Genomic DNA, 20,207 nt, shown 5'->3' with positions numbered 1-20,207 from the left:
GTTGCACTATCATCACTCCAGGTATCCCATTCCCAGCTTTTCCTTCTTTCCACTTACTGACCCTCAGATGGGTTAGAGAGCTAAGTGGAAATTTAATTTAAACGTATTTCTGTCTAAGTGCTCCATTTCTCAGTGGAATGGTTTATGAGAAACCTTTTTAAGAGAAGATTGTTGCTTTTCAATCAATATTTTTATGTCAGGAATGATGGAATAGAAAACTCCTTCAGACTTCGCATCACGAGAAATACTGCATTAACACATATAGTCTTTAGGACTTTGGTTTTGCTGAAGAGGTGAATGAATGAACATGCCAAACAAAAAATCTTTTTCACATTCAGTAACACCTTATGAAAACTGGGATAAGTGCAGTAAACTATTAAGTTAAATATTTCAAAAGCAACTGCTCCAACTGAGTTGATATTAATGTGGTGACAAAAAACTATTTAGAGTAAAACCATTTTCATAATCTAATTGTTAAATATATATGATGCTGGAGTTTCAGTAATTCTGCTAAGGCAATTTACCTTATGTGGGACAAAGCTTCTAAGGCAGTGTTAGAGCCACGTAAGATATACATTACAGGACATACATATTTTATTACTATTTTTAAGTAAAAGAAAGATCCTATGGCTTCTTGCAGGACTCTGTCTGCTAACAGTCCAGATATTTTTGTGCATATGACTCAGAAAAGGTATCTATGCTGTCTGATTCAGATTATTATTATTATGCAATATTCTTGGTTGGTGATGACAAAGATTTCAACCAAGTGAGTCTTTCACAGCTACTTGATGTTTAAATGAAAAGATTTTTAGCCAACAGATAGTGAATGTGTAGAAGAATAGCCATGACAGAAAGGACACAAAGGATCTTATCTTCCATGCCTCTCATTTAAAAAACTTGTGCTATTAATTTCTAGGTGCTGACTCAATTATTCCAAATCCTGACCTCTTCCTGCTATCAGTCATATTGCCTGTTCTATATCCTATTTAATGAAGTCTTTTAATGGAAATCGGAGAATTCACAATTTCTTTAAGTTAGCTTCCAACAGGCTACAGAAATCAGTGTATTTTTTAAAACTTGCTCTTAAAAGCTTTAATCATGCAATAAGACGTAAAAAGAGCTCACAAATGATGCCATTTCTCACATTAAGCTGTACTGAGAATCAAACATTTCAGAATTTGTTACAAAATAAAGTAATAGCTGAAGAGCAGCATTTTTCTCTGATATAGTCCTGATGGAAAATATTTTTCACTGGCTTATTAAATAGGTTTACCATTAAAACAATCATATAATGTTCAATGACAGAAAACTGCATTGATTCAAAAGTGTGAAAGTAAATGGTGAGTTTTAAGCAATATAAACTCCCGCAGGCGCGTTCTCCTACTGCTTTCACTCAAGTCCATTGGAAACAGGTTAATGCTGAAGCCAAATAAGTCAATCAAACTGAAACAAGAGTGGCTTTGCACTGACTTCACCCAAACAGCGCTGTCTGTGTGTGAACAAAACCTGCCTGTTATGTCTAGTCTCTGCAGTAAGACCAGATGTAGATGGACCTTCTGTTTGTTTTGCTAAGCATTTAATCGCAATTTAAACCTGACTTATGCCAGTTTGGTTTAAACAACACGCAGAGTGGTTTGAGGACTGGCTAACAGACAGAGTAAGATGGAGTTAGAGAACAGAACAACCATCTTCACCCTGCCAAATTAATTTTTAAACGTGCTCAAGAACACAGCAATCGCCCTGTACATTTTCTCCACGACATCAATAAGCAAGAAGGGGATTTCTTAGTGGTAGAAGCTTTGTGAAAACAACTGAACTATTTTATTCTTTTTAAATTAGAGAGAAATTCAGAGCTTTGTGGAATGCAAAACTCCAAAGTATCCATTAAAGAGAATGTTTTGGAACAAATACCCTTTGTTAGTCTTCCCTCATCATTCTTCCTGTGTTGGTACCTTTATTTTGAATTCCAAAACATTTTCTAGAGTTCTTCCAATGTTTTGAAAAGTTTTTTCTTAACAATTTAAAAGACTTCAGTAAAGACTTTAAATTACTTCTTTTGGTATTTCGCTTTCTCCCTCTGACTTTGTCTTCGTTAAATATTTTGGGCTGTATTTTCTTTATCAGATTTCATCTATTGGTTACATGTGGTTTAGATATTCATCCATATCTGTCTGGCAGGGAACCAGGGTACAGAACTGATGACAGTTTTGAAGAGGAGGGTTCCAGACTGTCTGGTTAGCAGAAGCAATGCAGTGGTGTCACTGTTCAAACGCAGCCACACTGCAGGGTCTGAAACATCATCCATATCTAGAACGTGTTAACGAAATTAGTAGCTGCTTTGCTGGTATGAAAAAACAAAATATTTGACAATCATCTCATTAAACAAGTAACACAAGCTAAAAAGCTGGAGGTTTCTTGGATGCCCTCTTTGTGCTTTTTAAAACACTACCTACTAGCCAGAAGAACGGCTCAGCAACAAAGGTCTTCAGGCAATATCCAAGATATGGAAATCATGGAAACACATCTACAAATCCGGCATATTATCAAAGCTGACAGTATTATATTCATCAGCTTACACAAAACCTGGAAGAAACCTGATTTCTCTCTCCGTTATGGGTCATACACACATTTAAGAGTAGCTCAGCAGGCAGTGAAGCTTTGAAATTTTTACATTCTTTTAGGAGTTATTTCAAAGCTCTTAATTTCAAATAATAAGGCTATGCCAAAGATACTCTATCCAATCAACCTTTTATACCACAAAACTGGTTGGTTTTTATTTTGGCAGTGCCAATACAAAATATACGAACAAGATTAAACCAAAATCTTCCAGTCTCAGTTCCCCACTCTCCGTCACAAAAGTTAACACAAAGAATATGCTTTTATTAATTATATTTGAATACTTTAGGTGAAAGTCTCTAGTTGAATAAAGTGTTTTAGAGCCCTAATTACTAAAAGCAGATACATGCTCATATTTCTGCTGGTTTCAAATATGTAGAATGAAATTCAATTTCACAGGGAGGCACAGTGCCAGCAAATTATACACCTTCATTAGCAGGGTGGGAAAAAAGGCAGGGCTAATGCACAAAAGAATAGGGTGCAGCACTCAAACAGAAAAGCCAGTGTTCTTTCGACATTTACTCAAATATGTTATCATAGAGGAACACCACTTCTGTAAAATCATACACTACTTTGATCACAGCATTTTTAATTAGGTTACCACCGAAATATTTACCACCTCATTATTGATACCACTTTTATCAATACACAGAATACATTTCATACACTTGCTTTCACTCAGATGTCAGCACAGTGTCACTCCCTCTAGTGGGTGAGAAACACAGCTTATAGGCACAACCTGCATTTTCATACAAGGGAGAAGTACTGCAGCTATACTGAGAGCACAAGTCTTCCATCACAGCTATAAAGAGAACCATTATTTCACACTGACTACTAGAAAATGTGTTTTTACTAACCCAGTTGTTTGGTTTTCCTTCCTCAGGTTTCCAATGGCCAAAAAAAAAAAAGAGTACAATGAATGTAAATACTGTGACAGCAAGAAATGTATTTATTTCCAGGCTGGTTTCACTTCCAGCAGCATGGAAGCTCTAGTTCTCAGCTCAACAGCAAGCTTTGCCTGCCATCAATTATTTTCACAAATCTGATTCTTCCTTTGCATCCACTGGCTACACACTGAACTCATAGTATTAAAATCCTGTGTCTTTTCATGCCAAATAATTTGATTACTCTATTTCATTTGAATACTTGCTTGACAAACCCAGCCCTGGAAACAGTAAGGCACAGCCTGATGCTTACAAGAACTCTCCCAGGAAATCTTACCACAGAACTACATGAGGGGGGAAAAAAAGACAAATAAAACTTAACCGTTTACGTGGATTTATTTGACTGTTATATATAAGATATGTATAGTTAACAGAAATATAGAATACTGTCAGTAGGAAAGCAAACAGGAAGAAATGGTCAGTACAAAAGAACTTGTTATACGCTTTTTTCTCTTTTTTCTGTAAGTGTTGCCTTCTATTGTGTTATTACCTCCTAATGCACTTATCTCCAAAGAAGCTGGCTAAAGAAAACCAGCATAAGTTTGCTGCAAATGATGTTACTAATTTTTAAAAATAGGAATGACTTTCAACTGACAGATATTTTAGTCTTTCTAATTGATTTAAGTTGCAACCCGATCCTAAGCCATGAGATGCCTTAAGCAAAGGAGAGCCGCTCACATTTACAGCAAATTAAGGTACCCAGTAGTTCCCAAATCATGACTCTTAGGAGAACAAATCAAAACTTCATCTGAAATAATTTGATCAGTTTTAGACTATTGTAATTTAGACCAATGAGTAAATAGTCCACTGAGTGGGGAAATGACTGGTGATTACATTACTTGAACAACTGTCACCAGAACAAAACTGTTAAGTAACACATTTCTAAGAAAGTGACATTTTACAAAAAGACAAAGGCATATATTTTCCACCAAAATCTAATGCTGCTGTCATCAACAACTCAACAAAAGCTACAGCTACCTAAAATGGAAATGAAAACGTAATGTATGGAAATATTCTCTTATAAAATCTCCTTAGGCTTCACATGTATTAATGTATTAGTTTGCAAACATTAAGATCAAAGGCAAAGCAACAAATACATCCTAAAAAGTTTTTAGTCAGATTTTTATTAACGATATACAAGTAGCAAGGCATAAAAAATTAATATGTTCAAGCCTTGAAATGTCAAGTGTAACGATCTCTAGCTCTGCTTACCTCCTTTGCTTTTTGTTTCAGCCTAGCTTGCTCTGGGTCTTCTTGCCTCGAGCGACTCTACATGTTTAAAAAAAAATGGGGAAAAAAGGTTAACAGATGGTTTAAGAACCCCTCATCTGTTGCAGTAGGTTAAAAATAGCAAAGAAAGGGGAACAGGATCCAAGGTGTCAGAGATGGGATGCTTAAATTCACAGAAGTGCAATTTCAAACCCGCAGGCCTCACCCAAAAGACTGTTAAATATTCAGCTGTGAAAAAGATCTACCCTAGATCTAAACTAAAAAAAACCAAACCCCTGGTTTTTTGTCAATGCTAAAGTTTCAATACAGGCTTATATTTCAACTATTTAATACAAACAAATTGAAGCATCCAAGAGCAAAAGTGACACCCCTTTCCATTACCTGATCTTTCCAATTTAAATTCCATACAGTCACCAATTTTAAAATAATTTACTGTTTGCAACTAAGGTTTCACTCAGCTGTTGGTAGAAATTGTGGAGAAAAGTTGTAAAGTCACCTCCCAAGCAGCGAATCTTCATAGTAAAGATGTTAAAAATCCATACGAGTACGACATGGAAACCCACAGAAGTTCAACTCAATCATGCACTACTAATATTAATTTTTGAAACTGAAGAAATATTGCCAAATGGCAATTTTGTATTTTCCTTCAAACCACACTAAGAAAAACTGTTTAACTGCAATAACAACCCACAACAGTACATTTTTTCGGACTGTTTTATAACCATACATTAAAACTGCATTCTTATTTGTGCTCACTAAGCATCCTCAAACAGATGGGATTCAAAACTCAAGGGGTAGATAAGACATGCATTATACTTTAATAAGATGATTGGTCAGTATTCAGAAAAGGTTGCATAAAAAGCTGTAAGAAGCTACAATAAAACCTTCGAAATCCATGGAAAATTGTTGTTCCAGACACCTGAAAGATGTGATTGTTTTATTCTGGTATTTCTTCAAGATTTAAAGTGATATCATGTACACAACTCCTAAAGGAATAAGAATATCTATGCTCTCTCCCATCTGACTGTCTCTGCCTCTTCCCACGCTGAATGCAGACCTGAAAGTATATCAGCTTGCAAACTTACATTTGCTCAGTTTTTTTCCCATTGACTGAATTTTTCATAACATCTTCTGTTCAGAAGTTAAAAATCCATGATGTAAACCAAATGGAGAGGGGTTTAAAGGGCAATGGGGACGTAATGTTGCTGATGCACCTGGAGAGAGCTCTGACTGCAATTTGGCAGACGGGGCACCCACCACACTGAGTTTTCTATCCGTTTCCCTCTTTTTTTTTTTTCAACTGGGACTATTTTTTCAGCTAACATAGCACATATAGAATCACAGAACAGAATCACAGAATAGTTTGGGTTGGAAGGGACCTTAAAGATCAGCCAAAGCCATGGGCAGGGACACTGTTCTGCTCCCTCGTCCCCGAGGACCGTGTCCCGCAGGGTCCTACTGAGTAACTCCTTGAAGAGCTGGAATTCTGCTCTCCTGGAATTTAGAGTCTTAACTACACTCCTTGCCTGCCACATATCCCTCAGGACCTTGAACTCTACCAGCGCGTGATCAGAGCAGCCCAGGCTGCCTCCAACCCTGATGTCACTGACGAGCTCACTCGTCTTGGTGATCACCAGCTCCGGTGTTGCATCCCCTTGGGTGGGGGTCTCTATTAGCTGGATTAAGAAACTATCTTCAATGCACTCACATACAGAACAAAGTGATGACAAAGCACAGCCAAATTAAACAATAATAAGATTTTTAGATGTGCTTGACTCTTCCACTGTGCACTTCAGCTTCCAGCACCACCTACCAGTGATTTTGTGCCCATTAGCATAAAAGGCAGTTTGACAGAATAGTGTCTGGGAGAAAGCAAGGAGAAATTAAAATCTGGAGAGAGGTAATGACCAAATTAGACTCCCATGTTGTAGCTGTACCAACCAAGAAAGAAACTCCAGTGATTCCCTTTAACTGCTGTGGTCAGACAAAACAAAAAATGTAGACACCAATCTAGTTAATGTTTAAAGAACAAAAAGGCATTTCACGGAATACATGGATCTGCCAGAGAGCTGGGACTGTACTCAGTAGAGCAACTACTAAAAATTCAACTATATCTATACCTATTAGGGCAAAAATAACAGCCAAAAAACCCCATTCAATGAGCTGCTTCTCTAGCAGATGGAGCTCACTAAGTATGTACGAACTGAGCTGAATTAGGTCCTTGCTCTGTCACTTCGTGATGACAGTTCAATCGTCTTGTGCCTCAGTTTCTCCGGTACGATGTACGGAAAATCATATTTAGCCCTTTCACGGGTTTTGATGATAAATTTATAAATGTACAATGAAATTCTACTGCCTTCTGAGTTTCGCAGTGAAAGCAGGACAGAAATACAAAGTGTTGTGATACTGCTGTATGAAGCTGAATAATTTGCCAAATGCAAAGTACAAGTTAAAAGCACTTCAGCTTAAGGAGAAAGCAGAGTGTCCTGGGAGAATCAGCCCAGACTTCTAATATTGTTACCAAGTTTCCACAAGAAAGTGAGAGAATCCTGGAAAACAGACCAGATCTACAGCGCGTTTGGGGACAGTGAGAAAAAGTAAAGCAACGGATGCAAAGTAACATTGCGATTCCTGGAGTCCATGAGTGAAGGAAAAACTCTGAAAGTGCTACAGATTAAAAATAACACATTTAAAAGTTGCAGAGTGCAGGATAATTGGAAAGAGCAGACCCCACAAGCAGAGATCTGCTCTGTGTAAACCTCCAGCTCATTCACAATAGATAAACAATAACATTTGTAGCAGAAGTTTTCAACTCCTGCCTGGTATCAAAGACAGGAAATTTTTTAGTAATAGGGATTTAAAAGGTGATGTTAGATATATAAACCCAGATTGACAGTGAAGGTAGAACTATTTTCACATTCAGAATAACTCAATGAGTTGCCAATTATTCCTTGAATTCACACCAAACGGCCTTTCCAGAGAGCTCATGTCAGACGCATGGAAAACCAGCTTTGCATCCGATGTGTCATTACTGGGATAAGTAACACTAACAAAATTAAAGAATTTAACTGTTACATTCTGGTTCTCTTTATGTTCAAGTAAGTTAATAGCTTTTCTTTTTTAAAATAAGCAGATTATCAAGACTAAACCACCTTCCTGCTGACTACTGTGTCCGTTTGCAAATGACTAAGCTTCAGAAGTGAAATCGGCAGCATATGGAGGCTAAAACGTGTTAAAGGAGAAGAAAAAGTATCAACATGGACTATTTTGTTAATACTTCACTTTGCAAGCTAATATAAATTATGAAAGGTTTCTTCAGTGCCAATGCAACACAGATTAAAGCAAATTTAAGCAATGAAAATGTCAGGCTTAATAGAGGTGCCTAGATAAGCTTTAAAAATGTCACTGGCTTCTCTTTACACTCCATTCCACACGTGAATATCTTTTCCTTCCTCTGAAGTTTGAACAATTTTGCCACTGCTTGGCTCTCGTGGTGCTTGTCTATCTCTCACCATTTTTACTGATCAATTATTTTAATATTTTACAGTCATTTTCATCAACCTACTGAATTCCTAGCATTTTTTAATCCCATTTTTTCATCTCTTATTTTTGGGTTTGCCTTCCTTTCTCCCCTCTAATATCCAAATCTTAATACACTGCATCTAAACTGTTAGGTGAAATGTGTGTTCCCAAAATCTTTTAATGTCCCAATGCCTCCTTCCTCTAAAGCTACCCACCCATTGCAGAACCCCCCAGCTCAATCACTTTCACGAGTTCAGCTCAGCTCCTTTCCCTTCTCCTTCCTTTTCTCCATATCTAGATCTGTAAGCAGAGAAATCTGATATTTTAATTGTTTAGAATGAAAATGCTTGGTGCTACAGAACCTGCTGTCCTATTTATCGGTAAACTACATAGATCACATTAGGTCTATGGAAATATTGGACTTTGAAAGTATGAAAAGCAGCACATGTTAAATGTGTATTCAAAACACATTAGAAATATGGGATTTCATTTACATGTTAGCCAACTCCCTAATGTTCCAAACCTCAGCTTTTCCCTTTGCTTGTGTTAGGGAAGAATGCCACAAAAACAGACATCTAATTGCATATGTAACAGCACGGTTTTAGGGAGGGGTTTTGTATTTCACAGAATTCTCTTAAAATTAGAAGACAACAGTGTTTTTTAAACAATTAGGGTACCTACAACTCATGTAACACTTCGATATATGCAACAACAGCTTTTAGAACTGGAGGATGTTCTGCGTCTGTGCAGATGGGCAGACCAAGAGTCCTTCTGCTGTAATTAATGATAATCATTAGTGTTTTGTTCAAATTTCTAATGTCAAAGCTGCACTGTTGTTACATTTTGCCCAAGTAACAATATTTTCTCTTAGATTTACAAGAATTTTGAAGTCTTAGCTTGTTAAACCTGTGTTAGAAAATGTCTCACGCGGTGTCTCCTCCTACATACATCTCCTGCACTGAGCAATATCTGATCCCAGTTAAGGGACTTACAGCTCTATTCCCCCTTCCCAATCCTTATACTGGGAGCCTTTAATGCTTCAAATTCATCTTTTTTCATTAAATAAAGAGTCACAACTGCAGGTGCTGTGCTATTGAGAGCCACTGCTGTGCCAACAGTTTCAATTTGAAACCTATTTTTCCCCATTGATGACATTAGAACTTCACCCACGGCTGTACCAGCTTATAACTTTCACTTTTAATTAAAGAAATTAAATTGGCAACATGAAACACTTTGCTTTCACATTAGCTTTGTTAATAAAAAGTGAAAGTTAAAAGCAGCATAGCTGAGGGTAAAACCCTATTCAGAGCTCCGACCACCGTGAGGCGGAATGTGAGAGCTCAGGTCTAAAAAAAGATTTATTTTAAAATCGTTAAAATTGAAATAACAAATTTCTAAGAATTCAGAAAACTATCTTAACACAATAATTCCCTCTTTGCTCTCCTCTCATCAGAACTGAGTGATAAGTTTCTGTTCAGAGCACTTCATCTCGCAGAGAGCTGCGTTACATCCTCCGTCTGTCAGAAGAGAGGGGAAGAACTAAATCAGCATGACGAAGGCCCTTCAAGTAACAACAGGACGTGGGTGTGAGGAAATCTGCATTGCCAAATTCCAGTGATCTCTCCCCAATAAAAAAAAAAAAATCCTTCAGCCTACAGCACTATAAAATCACTACCATCCATAAATACTAATTATCTTCGCAAACAACACTAACTGTGATTTTCCATATACTTGTGCAGTTACTCTTTTTGTAGAATACATCTTCCTCCTGCAATAGCTGTATTTAATATCTCAAAAATTGACAAGTTTGTGCTACCAACACTCAAAATAACAGACTAATAGAAGGTATATATTGGAAATTAATTTTTAAAATTGATTTTATAATAAGCTTTTATATAGCCAGCTCGAGTAGATAAATTAACACAGTAATTTTAACATGATCCACTTTATTACAGACTCTATCGTAGAAATATTATTCATTGATTTTCTGAAAACAAGGACAACTCCAAGCTGCACCTTTATTGTAGACAGCATCACTCTCTCCAAAATTAAACCAATCAAATAAATTAACTACAAAGTCCTGTTCTTCCTGCTGCCAGAAATATTCCCATTTTTAGCCCAGAAGTAGAACCTCATTCAATCTGACACACACAACCTGCATTTTCCAGGTTTGTGAAAGCAGCAAGAACACGTTTTTTACAAGAGCAAAACCTGTGCTTTGTTTTTTCTTTTTCAGAAAGTCCACACACCATGTCAACTGTAAAGGTAAATTACTCAAGTGATTTTTGTTTGGCTTTTGACCTTTCTGCCATCCAAAGACTCTCCTCAGCTCTTCTTGCGATGCCCCATCTCAGCCACCAAACGCCCTGTACTTCTGCCAAGCTGCCTCCTATCACTTCCTGCTTATGAAGTTGATTCATTATTTTCATTAATCTAATTTCTTCCAATCAAGTAGAGGAAGAACTGGCAATTAACTGAAGACAGGCAGGAATCAGTTAAATAAAGCATTATATAGAGGTGACCGGAACACCAACTGGGACACACAGTATTTAAAGTAAAATAAACAAACGAACAAAACTAGTTTTTAAACAGAAGTCTAGAAATTCAAAAAGTAAAAAACCTCAAAATCTTCAAGAAATAAAGTAAAAAGCCTCAAAAAAATCCATGACAATTTGCTGAATTGCCTTTAAATACCAGGAGCGTAGTCTATGGTTTTCAATTGCACAGAAACTTTGGCATTGATTAAATTTCAAAGGCAATTGTGAAAATGATTTCACCAAGTTATTTTCAAAATGTTAGTCATTGTCTCCTATATTGCCCAGAACTCATCAGATTTGGAGCTGAATCTTAAAAATGCAGGAGTGTTCCAGCCAAGTAGGGCTGGAGTCACTGTAGATAAGAAACTGTGACTTAATGAATTAAAAGTGTGATGCCACAACAAAAATATCTTCTTGTTATAAGAAACAAAAAGTGATTAGATTTAACGAAATTAAGTAACTGTTTGAAAACTATGAATTGTTACGTAATTATAAAAACAGTAAGCCAGCTACCTTGGCAGCCTTTAGCAAGATCTCCCTCTCTTGTTCATCTTTCCTTTGCTTTTCTAAGCGCTCCAGCTGTTCAAAAAACTTTAACTGGGATCGGACATCTGTAGCTTGTTCGTACCATTCATCATCCTGCAAAATAAGAACAAAGTTTTATAAATACATGCATTTTCATCGAGACTGTGCATTTAAAGAAGACTATAAATGTTATACACTATAATCTTTCCATTGTCCTAACAAGAAAAAAAAATATATATCTTTTTTTTTTCTTTTTTTAAAAGCTCGCGAGAACAAAGCCAGGCTATGGTTAATAATACAGCTAGAATCTGATTACGTAATTAAAATCTAAGCAATTAAAAAAAACAAGGATTGATTTATCAACACTAGAGACATTAAGAGTTAAAAAAAAAAAAACAACAAACCAACAGACTTACTGATTAAAAGCCTCATAAGATGTTTAACCTTCTTACTGAACAATCCCAGATATAGGAGCTAAGCCTGGTTATGAACTGCACTCCCTGCGTTTGTACTCACCTTGAACCAGTAACACACGATCAAGACACAGCCTTATAAAAACATTAAAAGCTAAAAGTGTAGTTTAAAATAAGCCTCTAATTACAATTCAAATAGAAGAACTTTATAACAACTAGGAGCACACAAGCTTTCCTCGTACCCAACAGACAGGAAGTTTACGCATAAAGAACACTAAGAATGTCAGTCAGAAAAATAAGTTATCCATATTATACACTTCCATCTCATTTATCTGCTTAATATTTTCCTTTTTGACTGCGATGCCTAAGATCAAACAAAACCATTAACCAAGAATATATGGAAGAAGGGAAAATGCTATGGTTCAATCAGAAACAATGTTAGTTTTTTTCTTCAGAATCTGTTAAGATATTGTTTTAAATACATCTCTGGTTTAACACAGACTAAGCAACGTGTTTTCTTCTCAGACATCATCCTGGGGAGAGGTAAGGAGGGATTTTACACTGCTGGAGCTGATGAAGAACACTGGAAAGAAGGATTCCTATATGTTGAAGCAATTTTGATCCAACCAAGGCATATCTTGGTCAAAGAGATCTCAAGAATGCACGGCATTAGTTGTAATCGATGAGCAGGAACAGCTGACAGATGCTCCATGCTCATGGACACTTGAGACAGAAGGATGGAAATACAACTCTACAGGCAAACTCCATCACAGAAGAGGAAGACAGATCTGGCAAGCAGAGCTATCACCCCACAGCTTTCGATTTGCTGAGACAGACCAACCTGCAATTAACACATGCTTTGCACACAGAATGAACACAAAACACCTACCGTGCTAAGACAAAGAGACATCTCACTGCACAGCTCTGTAACTTACCATCCCTTTCTTGGCACACTTACTTTATAGGATTCCATTCGGTGCTGGGTTATCACCGTTACTTTTTCTATCACTGTTCTTAATCTGTTTTGTGTTGCATGGGAAATAAAAGTAACGACCTCAGCTGGCACATCAGTAATTCCTAGTTTTTTAGCTAAAGTAGAAAAACAAAAAAAAAATCAGAATTAGCTTATTCCCCACAAAAATCCCAAACCTCTAAAGAACATAGTCATAACTTAGTTTTACTGAGCAGCAAAATCTGTGACAGTATATTTACGTAGCCTCAGTGAGACATTCATGACCCCCCGACAAGAAGCGTGACTACACTGTAAAGTTTGAAAGAGAAATCAGAGCACATTTTTTTACCATTTAGAAAACATTTAAGAGCTTTACTGACATTTATCCCAGTATTTTAAGACAAAGCATAACAGAGTATGGGACAACTGGAGCTCTCAGTTGTTCTGCACAAGGAAGAGCAGTTCCTTTACTCTCAGAAGCACCAGTACAGATTCATTTCAGTGTTGATGAGACAAGGTTGCAGCTCAAATCATATCAGTGCATACTTCAGTGCACACTATTGGCATACAACTGATGATAAAAATTCCTTAGGAAAAAATCCCTATTAATTGAATATGAGGAAATACAGTCATACTAACAATAATTATTTTAAACCACCGATTTTTAAATAAAAGCTATTTCATTTGGATATTTAATACTTTGTGTGCTGAGTTTATACAACAAGCAAACACTCTACAGTCTAATGTACTGATATATGAAAAAAATACCTAAGCTACAGATACAAAAATAGAGACATCAAAGTAATTACTAAGTACTGGATATAATTCTGTAGATACACGAGCATGCGTACTAATCCAAGTGATACAAAGCCATATACACGAGTAATCCCAGCAGGACAGTCTTCTTGATAGAAAACTCCGTGCACACACACACACACATATATTTGACATATGTAAAAAAACCAGAGGTTGCATTTTTGATGGATTATTGGATTTGACCCACCATGAGAGAGTAAGGACTCTGATTCCACTGAATCAGTTTTCCATTGAATGAACACGAGACTTCTTAAAAGTGTTTGTGAGTATGTTTGTTCATGATGCGTTAACAGGTATGCAAATCACTACAGGAAATTGGTTTGAGAATATTTTGGAGAGCCTTTACTGAATGGCTGATTTCAGAAGTCATCTTCGTTTGCAGGAGGGGCCCCTGAGCAAATACAAACCTGAGAGGCTTACAAATGAGTATTTGTTTCACGAGGCATTCCTATCTTTTCCCGGCCAAATTCAAGAGCAAGAAACCATCACACGTCTAAAAAATGAAGACGAACAAGTGAGCAGTGGTCTTACATGGATGTGCACTTCTGCTATTTTAATGATGTGATCTGAGCCGAAGTGGCAGCGTTCAGCATCACCGTGGGCTTCTGTCAGGGCCGGGCTGGGGCCGCTCAATCACGGCGCTGGCTGCACCGCCGGCAGAGGGCACCGCGCTCGCCCTGCCCGCAGTGGCCACAGCTCCGCGCTCCGGCCCTCCATACGGCCGTTACCACTGCTTCTGCGCTAACCTGTGCAAAAAAGATGATGTTTCCTGCCGCTCTCCCTCGCCTCGGCTCATCCTCATGGTTTTTTTTTGATCTACAGCGCCTATTTAAATGTATATTTTATTACATCACCACCGTACATCATTCCCATACTTCCCAGAGCTGAATTCTCTAGGTCATATATTTCTGATATTACTTTTTTTAATGATTCTTTGAAGTTGTTATCTCTTAAACTAACTTGAGCCACCGCCGACTCCATATTGTGCATGTTACCTTAAGGATTTTAGCAATAGGTGTATGTGCCTTTTAACTGATTTCTGCTTTATCGCTAAAAAAAAAAAATTAAATCTATCCTGGTGCCCAATTTGTCGTCTGTAATAGAGATGGAACTCGGCTGAAGTTGCTGAAAGCTGAACTTATAATGGAAAGCAGACATAGGCATTAAGATCCCAACGCTGCAACTGTTACTCATGCAAATTAAGTCCTTGAAGTCAGCAGGACTATTCATATTGGTAGGAGCTATTTGTGCAAGTCAGACGTGCAATATCACGACCTCTTTGAGCACGCACCATTTTACTATGCAAACATGTGTAAGCAAAGCTATCAATCAAAAAAACCAGTCCGAAAGATAAAATGGAAGGAAGAAGGGAAATTTAATTAACTAGTAACCAGAAAAGAGGTCTGAGATGGAAAACGCTGCCGAGTACTCTAGGTAAGGGTATGAATGAATAATTGTTAAAATAATAATTCTTTGAATTTCAGCAGCGTAACTACAGCTACCCAGCTTCCCTGAACATACACACAAACCTTCCGTAACAAAGAACAATCACCATCTTGGCTTTCTCATAACACAGGTTCTCCTAATTTTAACAACTTTGGTTCTAAGTAAATTCAATCATTATATATGGCTTGTTCTGCCTATTCAACTCTTGATATTCATTCAAAATCAATCACAGAACCACAGAATCATGGGATGGATTGGGATGGAAGGGGCCTCAGAGATCATTCAGTTCCAGCCCCCCTGCCATGGGCAGGGACACCTCCCACCTCTCGCTGGATCAGGCTGCTCAACCTGGCCTTGAACACCTCCAGGGATGGGGCAGCCACAACTTCTCTGGGCAACCTGGGCCACTGGAAAACATTTCTTCCTCAAATCTAATCTAAATCTCCCCTCTTCCAGCTTAAAACTGTTACCCCTCCACCCTACACAGTCCCTCCTCCCCCATAATTAAAGAGCCATTCACCGAGGGGCCTCACTCAGCACTCCTTCTGCAGAATACAGTGGTCAGTTTTGGGTCACCCAGTACAAGGAAGACTTGGAAAAACTTGAGTTCAGTGAAAAGTCCCCAATTTGGTTATGGGGTGGGAGCATCCGACCTACATGAGAAGAACCTGAAGGTGCTTTATGCTGGAGAAGGGAAGGCTTAGGGGGGAGATAATTGAGAAGATGGAGCCAGACACTTTAGTAAAGATGTCTGGAAGAAGAATGAGAAATAAATTAATAAAATGAAACAGCAGAGGTTCTGACTGAATAAAGAGAAGAATTCTTCATTATGAAGATAATTTAAGTACTGGAACACTTTGCATAAAAATGCTGTAGACTCTCCCGCCTTCCAGGTTTTTAAGATTCGGCCAGACAATGCCCTGAGCCCCCTTGTCTGAATTTAGTGTTGACCCAGCTTTGAGCAAGAGGCTGGACAAGATGACCACTCAAGTTCTCTTCCAACCTGAGCGATTCGATGACCCCTGTCCTCCTGCATAGCTTCAGCTTCCTCCCATCTTCCTGTCAGAAGCAGCGTGCATTCCAAAGCCATATACTACAGGAATATTCGGCACGTTACTCAAATACTTGGATTGTACTTGGGATGAGGATGGGAAAAATGTGCCCTGAAACAACAATCTGACTACAGGTGGAAAGGCTGGCTTCGTTGTACTTTCATCAACAGTGCCATATACCACTGTATTGATCCACCGACCTAAGAAAAATTCCAATATCATTGCTTAAAGACTTCCTGTTTTGCTTTCTGCTGCTCAGAAAAAAACACCGAGTCGAAACTGAATTTATGCAAAGGGCTGGAAACTGTTCGTTTTCATATGTTTCTATATTAAAGCCTTAGTATCTTTTTCTTCATGGCTACTCCCCCTGAGTTTCAGCTGCTCACAGTTACAAAATACATGCTGGAATTCTGTCTGCCACCAAAGGAAAATAATTTACATGCCTAAATAAGAAATTCTCTAATTAAGATATTCTTCTAGTCTGCATAATTACTTTTCCCAGTTTTAATACAGAAAGGCTTCATTTCCAGTTGCAATATCTCCTAGACTGATGATAATATGGGAAAAGAAACATAATTTATAACTTCCAGAAATGTGTATATGCGCATATAGGTATTCCGTAACACTCTACATACTTAACTGTATCACAAAATATCCTCAATATATCATTCATCTTTCTGACCAAGACCCTGAACAGTGGCTCCATCTACAGATACTTTTATTTAGGTCCTAGCATTCTGGATTCTGGTCTTGATTGCACCATCTGATCACTGCCATAATAATTTGTAACATATACACATACGTATGTACAGAAACGCAAAACTCAAAGAGAAAATTAAGATTAAACAAAAAATAATATATTTCTATCAAGAAGCTGCTACCACCTGTCTTTTGTTCAAAAAAAAAAAAAGTTGAACTTGTTTCTGACTTTCAGGAGATCTCCCTAATGTGCTTTAAAATGTATAACGTGGCCATACTAAGTTGTAGCTTTGTGACCAAAATTCTGGATTTAAATCAGTAACAAGCCACACACTTAAGACTAAAACATCAAGAAATACATTATTTGAAAAATGTTGCTTGCTTTTAAATAATACATTTGTTAAATTTAGCCATTTTTGATAACAAGTATATCCTTCAAGTCTGTGAAATTACTTTCCCAATGTAATTCTGAACTTTTCCTACAGCTATGATAAAAACATCATCAAGGATAACAACAAAAATGGAGCTGGAGCAAAGCAATGCTCCAAGCTATAATTTTAACCAATCTCTCCACTTGAATTTGAGTTTTTATATTTTGAAAGACAGAACTAAGGTCACATTCTTCATTCAAGTGTTCTTGCCAGATCTCTGCTACACCAGAACTATACAAGACTATGAAGAATTGATGACTGATTCCACGAACACTTCAATTCTTTGAGGCAGGACTGAGTTTCAACACATCCTCAGAGGCATCAAGTGCTACTTAAAGCACTCAGCTGAATCACACTATCCCATATGAAAAATACGAGGGATCACAAATTAATATCCCCAATATAAGGAAAACTCTAATCTCCCAAGCACTTACAGATCAACACAAGAAAGCCTGCTTAGATATCAATTCTTAATTACACATTTGGAACCTTTAATAGCAAACCACGGTTCGATCAGCATTTAATAACAATATACAGGGTACGAGACAGCATGCAAAGGAAACAAGTGTTACAAATAAACTATATTCTAGTTAAAAGTTTGAGATATTGCAATAGAGTTTTTATGAAGTTAGAACTTGTATGTAAGTTCCAAAAACCTTGAGGGAAAAAACGTTCAGCAATATTATTCTGATATTGGCATACGTGTCACTAGAAGAAGATTGTTTTTTCACAAACATAAAAGCACCTAAACCTTGTCATTGAAAACTTCCAGGTCCCAAGAAGTGAAAATTCTGAAGAGCACTATCGTCTGCCTCACTACCTGAAAGGTACTGGCTTTGCTGCACTTTCAAAGTTTAATTATATTTTATTGATCAAACAAACTGAAATAAATTGTAAGAAGAGCACTGTCCTATTTGAGAAGCAGAAGAGAAATACTATCTTTGCAGATAGGCTTTCAAAGAATCAAAAAGTTACTTTAATAATTTATACTTTAAGAGGACTGACAGGATCGAGATCAAAGATTAAAAAAATTACTTGTAAAACATTAGGTCTGACTGATTATTGATGTGATAAATTATTGAGTGCCTGTACAAAATCTCTTTATGTTCACACTTAAAACAGAAAACCCTTGAAGAACTGGTTTTAAACAGTTAAACAGCATGTATTTAGGACTTGAATTTGTCTTGTCCTTCAACAGAAACATTAGGAGAGTGCATAATCAGTCTCTATCTGCCCTAACCACAGGTCAGCAAGAACTGCAGAAAGCACTCTCAGCTCTCATCTTAAAATCAGAAGCAACTTTTTAAACTTCAAATTCTGTACCTGAAATACTGGCCCAAAATGCAACTGGATCCAGAATTCTTCGGTCCAAGCCTCTTCCGCTGTTCCTGCTGGCTTACATACTATGAAACGGAAACAAATCACTGAAGTCCATCCCCCTGAAAACTAGGGCATTTTGTTTAAACTTTTATTTAACCTCACTCAACAGCATCAGATCTAGAACAACACCACAAAGACGAATATGGTCTTATCTATACCCACATCCATCTATCCGCACCCAATCCCCACAGCACAGTAAGTATTAAGCTGTGCCTTGGGTTCCATCTCCAGTTTTAGGCTCAAGCCCCTTCATTCCTCTTTTATCCCAACAGAAGCTCCACAGTTTTGCACCTCTCTGCAATCTTGCCCATCAGGGAAAGCAAAGTATTGGAAAAACTACCACTTAAATTTCTGCAGCCTTCCAAACGAGGCAATTCTTTATCACCCATTTCAACAGCGTAAGGGAAAAAGATGATTTTATAGTTCTGCTGTAGGTGTCAGTAGTGAAACATTTAAAATAGCTTAATCTCCGTAAACGTACATGTAATTAAACACAAGATTATCAGTTAAGTGATCACTGTTTAAGACTTCAGTCTCTGGAAATACCTGTATAGCCTAACAGCTGAAAAAACATGGGTGGAAAGGGGGAGAAGAGCTCACCTTCTAAAACCAGATCCGCAATACTGGCATGTGCTAAGACACACCCCCGCGTGGTCTCTACAGAAAGCAGGTAACGAAATCAACAGAAAGCAATAGGTGCTTAGTTTAATACTTTTATATTAATAACTCTAAACAGAGCAATAGCGTTTAATTATCAAGCTGACTAAACACAAAGGGGAAACAACTCTAAAGCACTAAGGGCCCTTGGCACCTGAGTAGCCATAAATGGCTATTACTGAACTTACTTGTCCCAACCTGATCAGTTGGGACTTAAGAAGAGGGTACATCTCCCATCTACAGTGTCCTCAGCCTACAAAGCAATCCATCAATGCCACATCCAGAGCACTATCAAAGGGAAAACCCGATCTTAGATGTTAAACTAGAGAATGGGGGATGGAACACAACAAAGGAAAAAAATGAGACTGTTTGGGTACAAAATACCCTGGAGTTGCTCTGGGGGGACTATCAGAGCCCCAGACAGATTTTATGTATTAAAAACTGAAGGAAATGCTTGTTAAACAGTGATAGCACAAATAACAAATCACTGGCTCTGATGATTAGGATTAAAGATTCCTAGGGGTATAAGATGACCCAGTGATCCCAAGCAAAAGAAACAGTAGGATAATTTTAGCTGTAATTTTCTGTCTTCAGTGCTCTAAAGAAAAGCTTCACTTTAAGGCTTACTAGCTAAATGCATAAATAATCTAATAAATGTTGACTTGCTATACTGTTAAGCCTGCCTGGTACTGGAAGACAAGATGAAGAAACGAGAAACCAAAGAACTTTAGTTGCTACTTTACATAAATGGCCAATCCAAATGAAACTGTTTGAGCAGGCGCCTCAGAGGAACCTATAACCTGGAGTGTGTTTAGGGAAGCCACAGGCTAGGGAGTGTTTCCTGTGAAACTAGACAGAAACCATGCCAAGCGCTTTGAGATCTGGTAAACTATTCCCTCCAGCAGGTACAAACCAGCATCCCTCTGAAGGGGCAGATGGCCAAGATATATTCCATAGCTCCAAACCAGCCCTAAACTGGAACGAGAA

The 20,207-nt window shown here is 37.6% G+C and overlaps 1 protein-coding gene across 1 annotated transcript in view; it reads right to left on the bottom strand.

Moving 5' to 3' along the window:
* LOC138726807 (transcription initiation factor TFIID subunit 4-like) overlaps positions 1 to 20,207 on the bottom strand; it is a 125,995-nt gene that overhangs the window by 62,061 nt on the left and 43,727 nt on the right. The window contains exons 11-13 of the mRNA XM_069868818.1: positions 12,746 to 12,876; positions 11,363 to 11,488; positions 4,773 to 4,829 (exon numbers count right to left, since the gene is read on the bottom strand). Coding sequence (XP_069724919.1) covers positions 4,773 to 4,829; positions 11,363 to 11,488; positions 12,746 to 12,876 — 314 coding nt within the window. The remainder of the gene's footprint in view (positions 1 to 4,772; positions 4,830 to 11,362; positions 11,489 to 12,745; positions 12,877 to 20,207) is intronic.

This window comes from Phaenicophaeus curvirostris, chromosome 14 (assembly GCF_032191515.1).
Source record: "Phaenicophaeus curvirostris isolate KB17595 chromosome 14, BPBGC_Pcur_1.0, whole genome shotgun sequence".
In the NCBI taxonomy this organism is placed as follows: Eukaryota; Metazoa; Chordata; class Aves; order Cuculiformes; family Cuculidae; genus Phaenicophaeus; species Phaenicophaeus curvirostris.
Note: the sequence above shows the minus strand (reverse complement) of the source record. Positions and strands in the feature narration are given on the sequence as shown.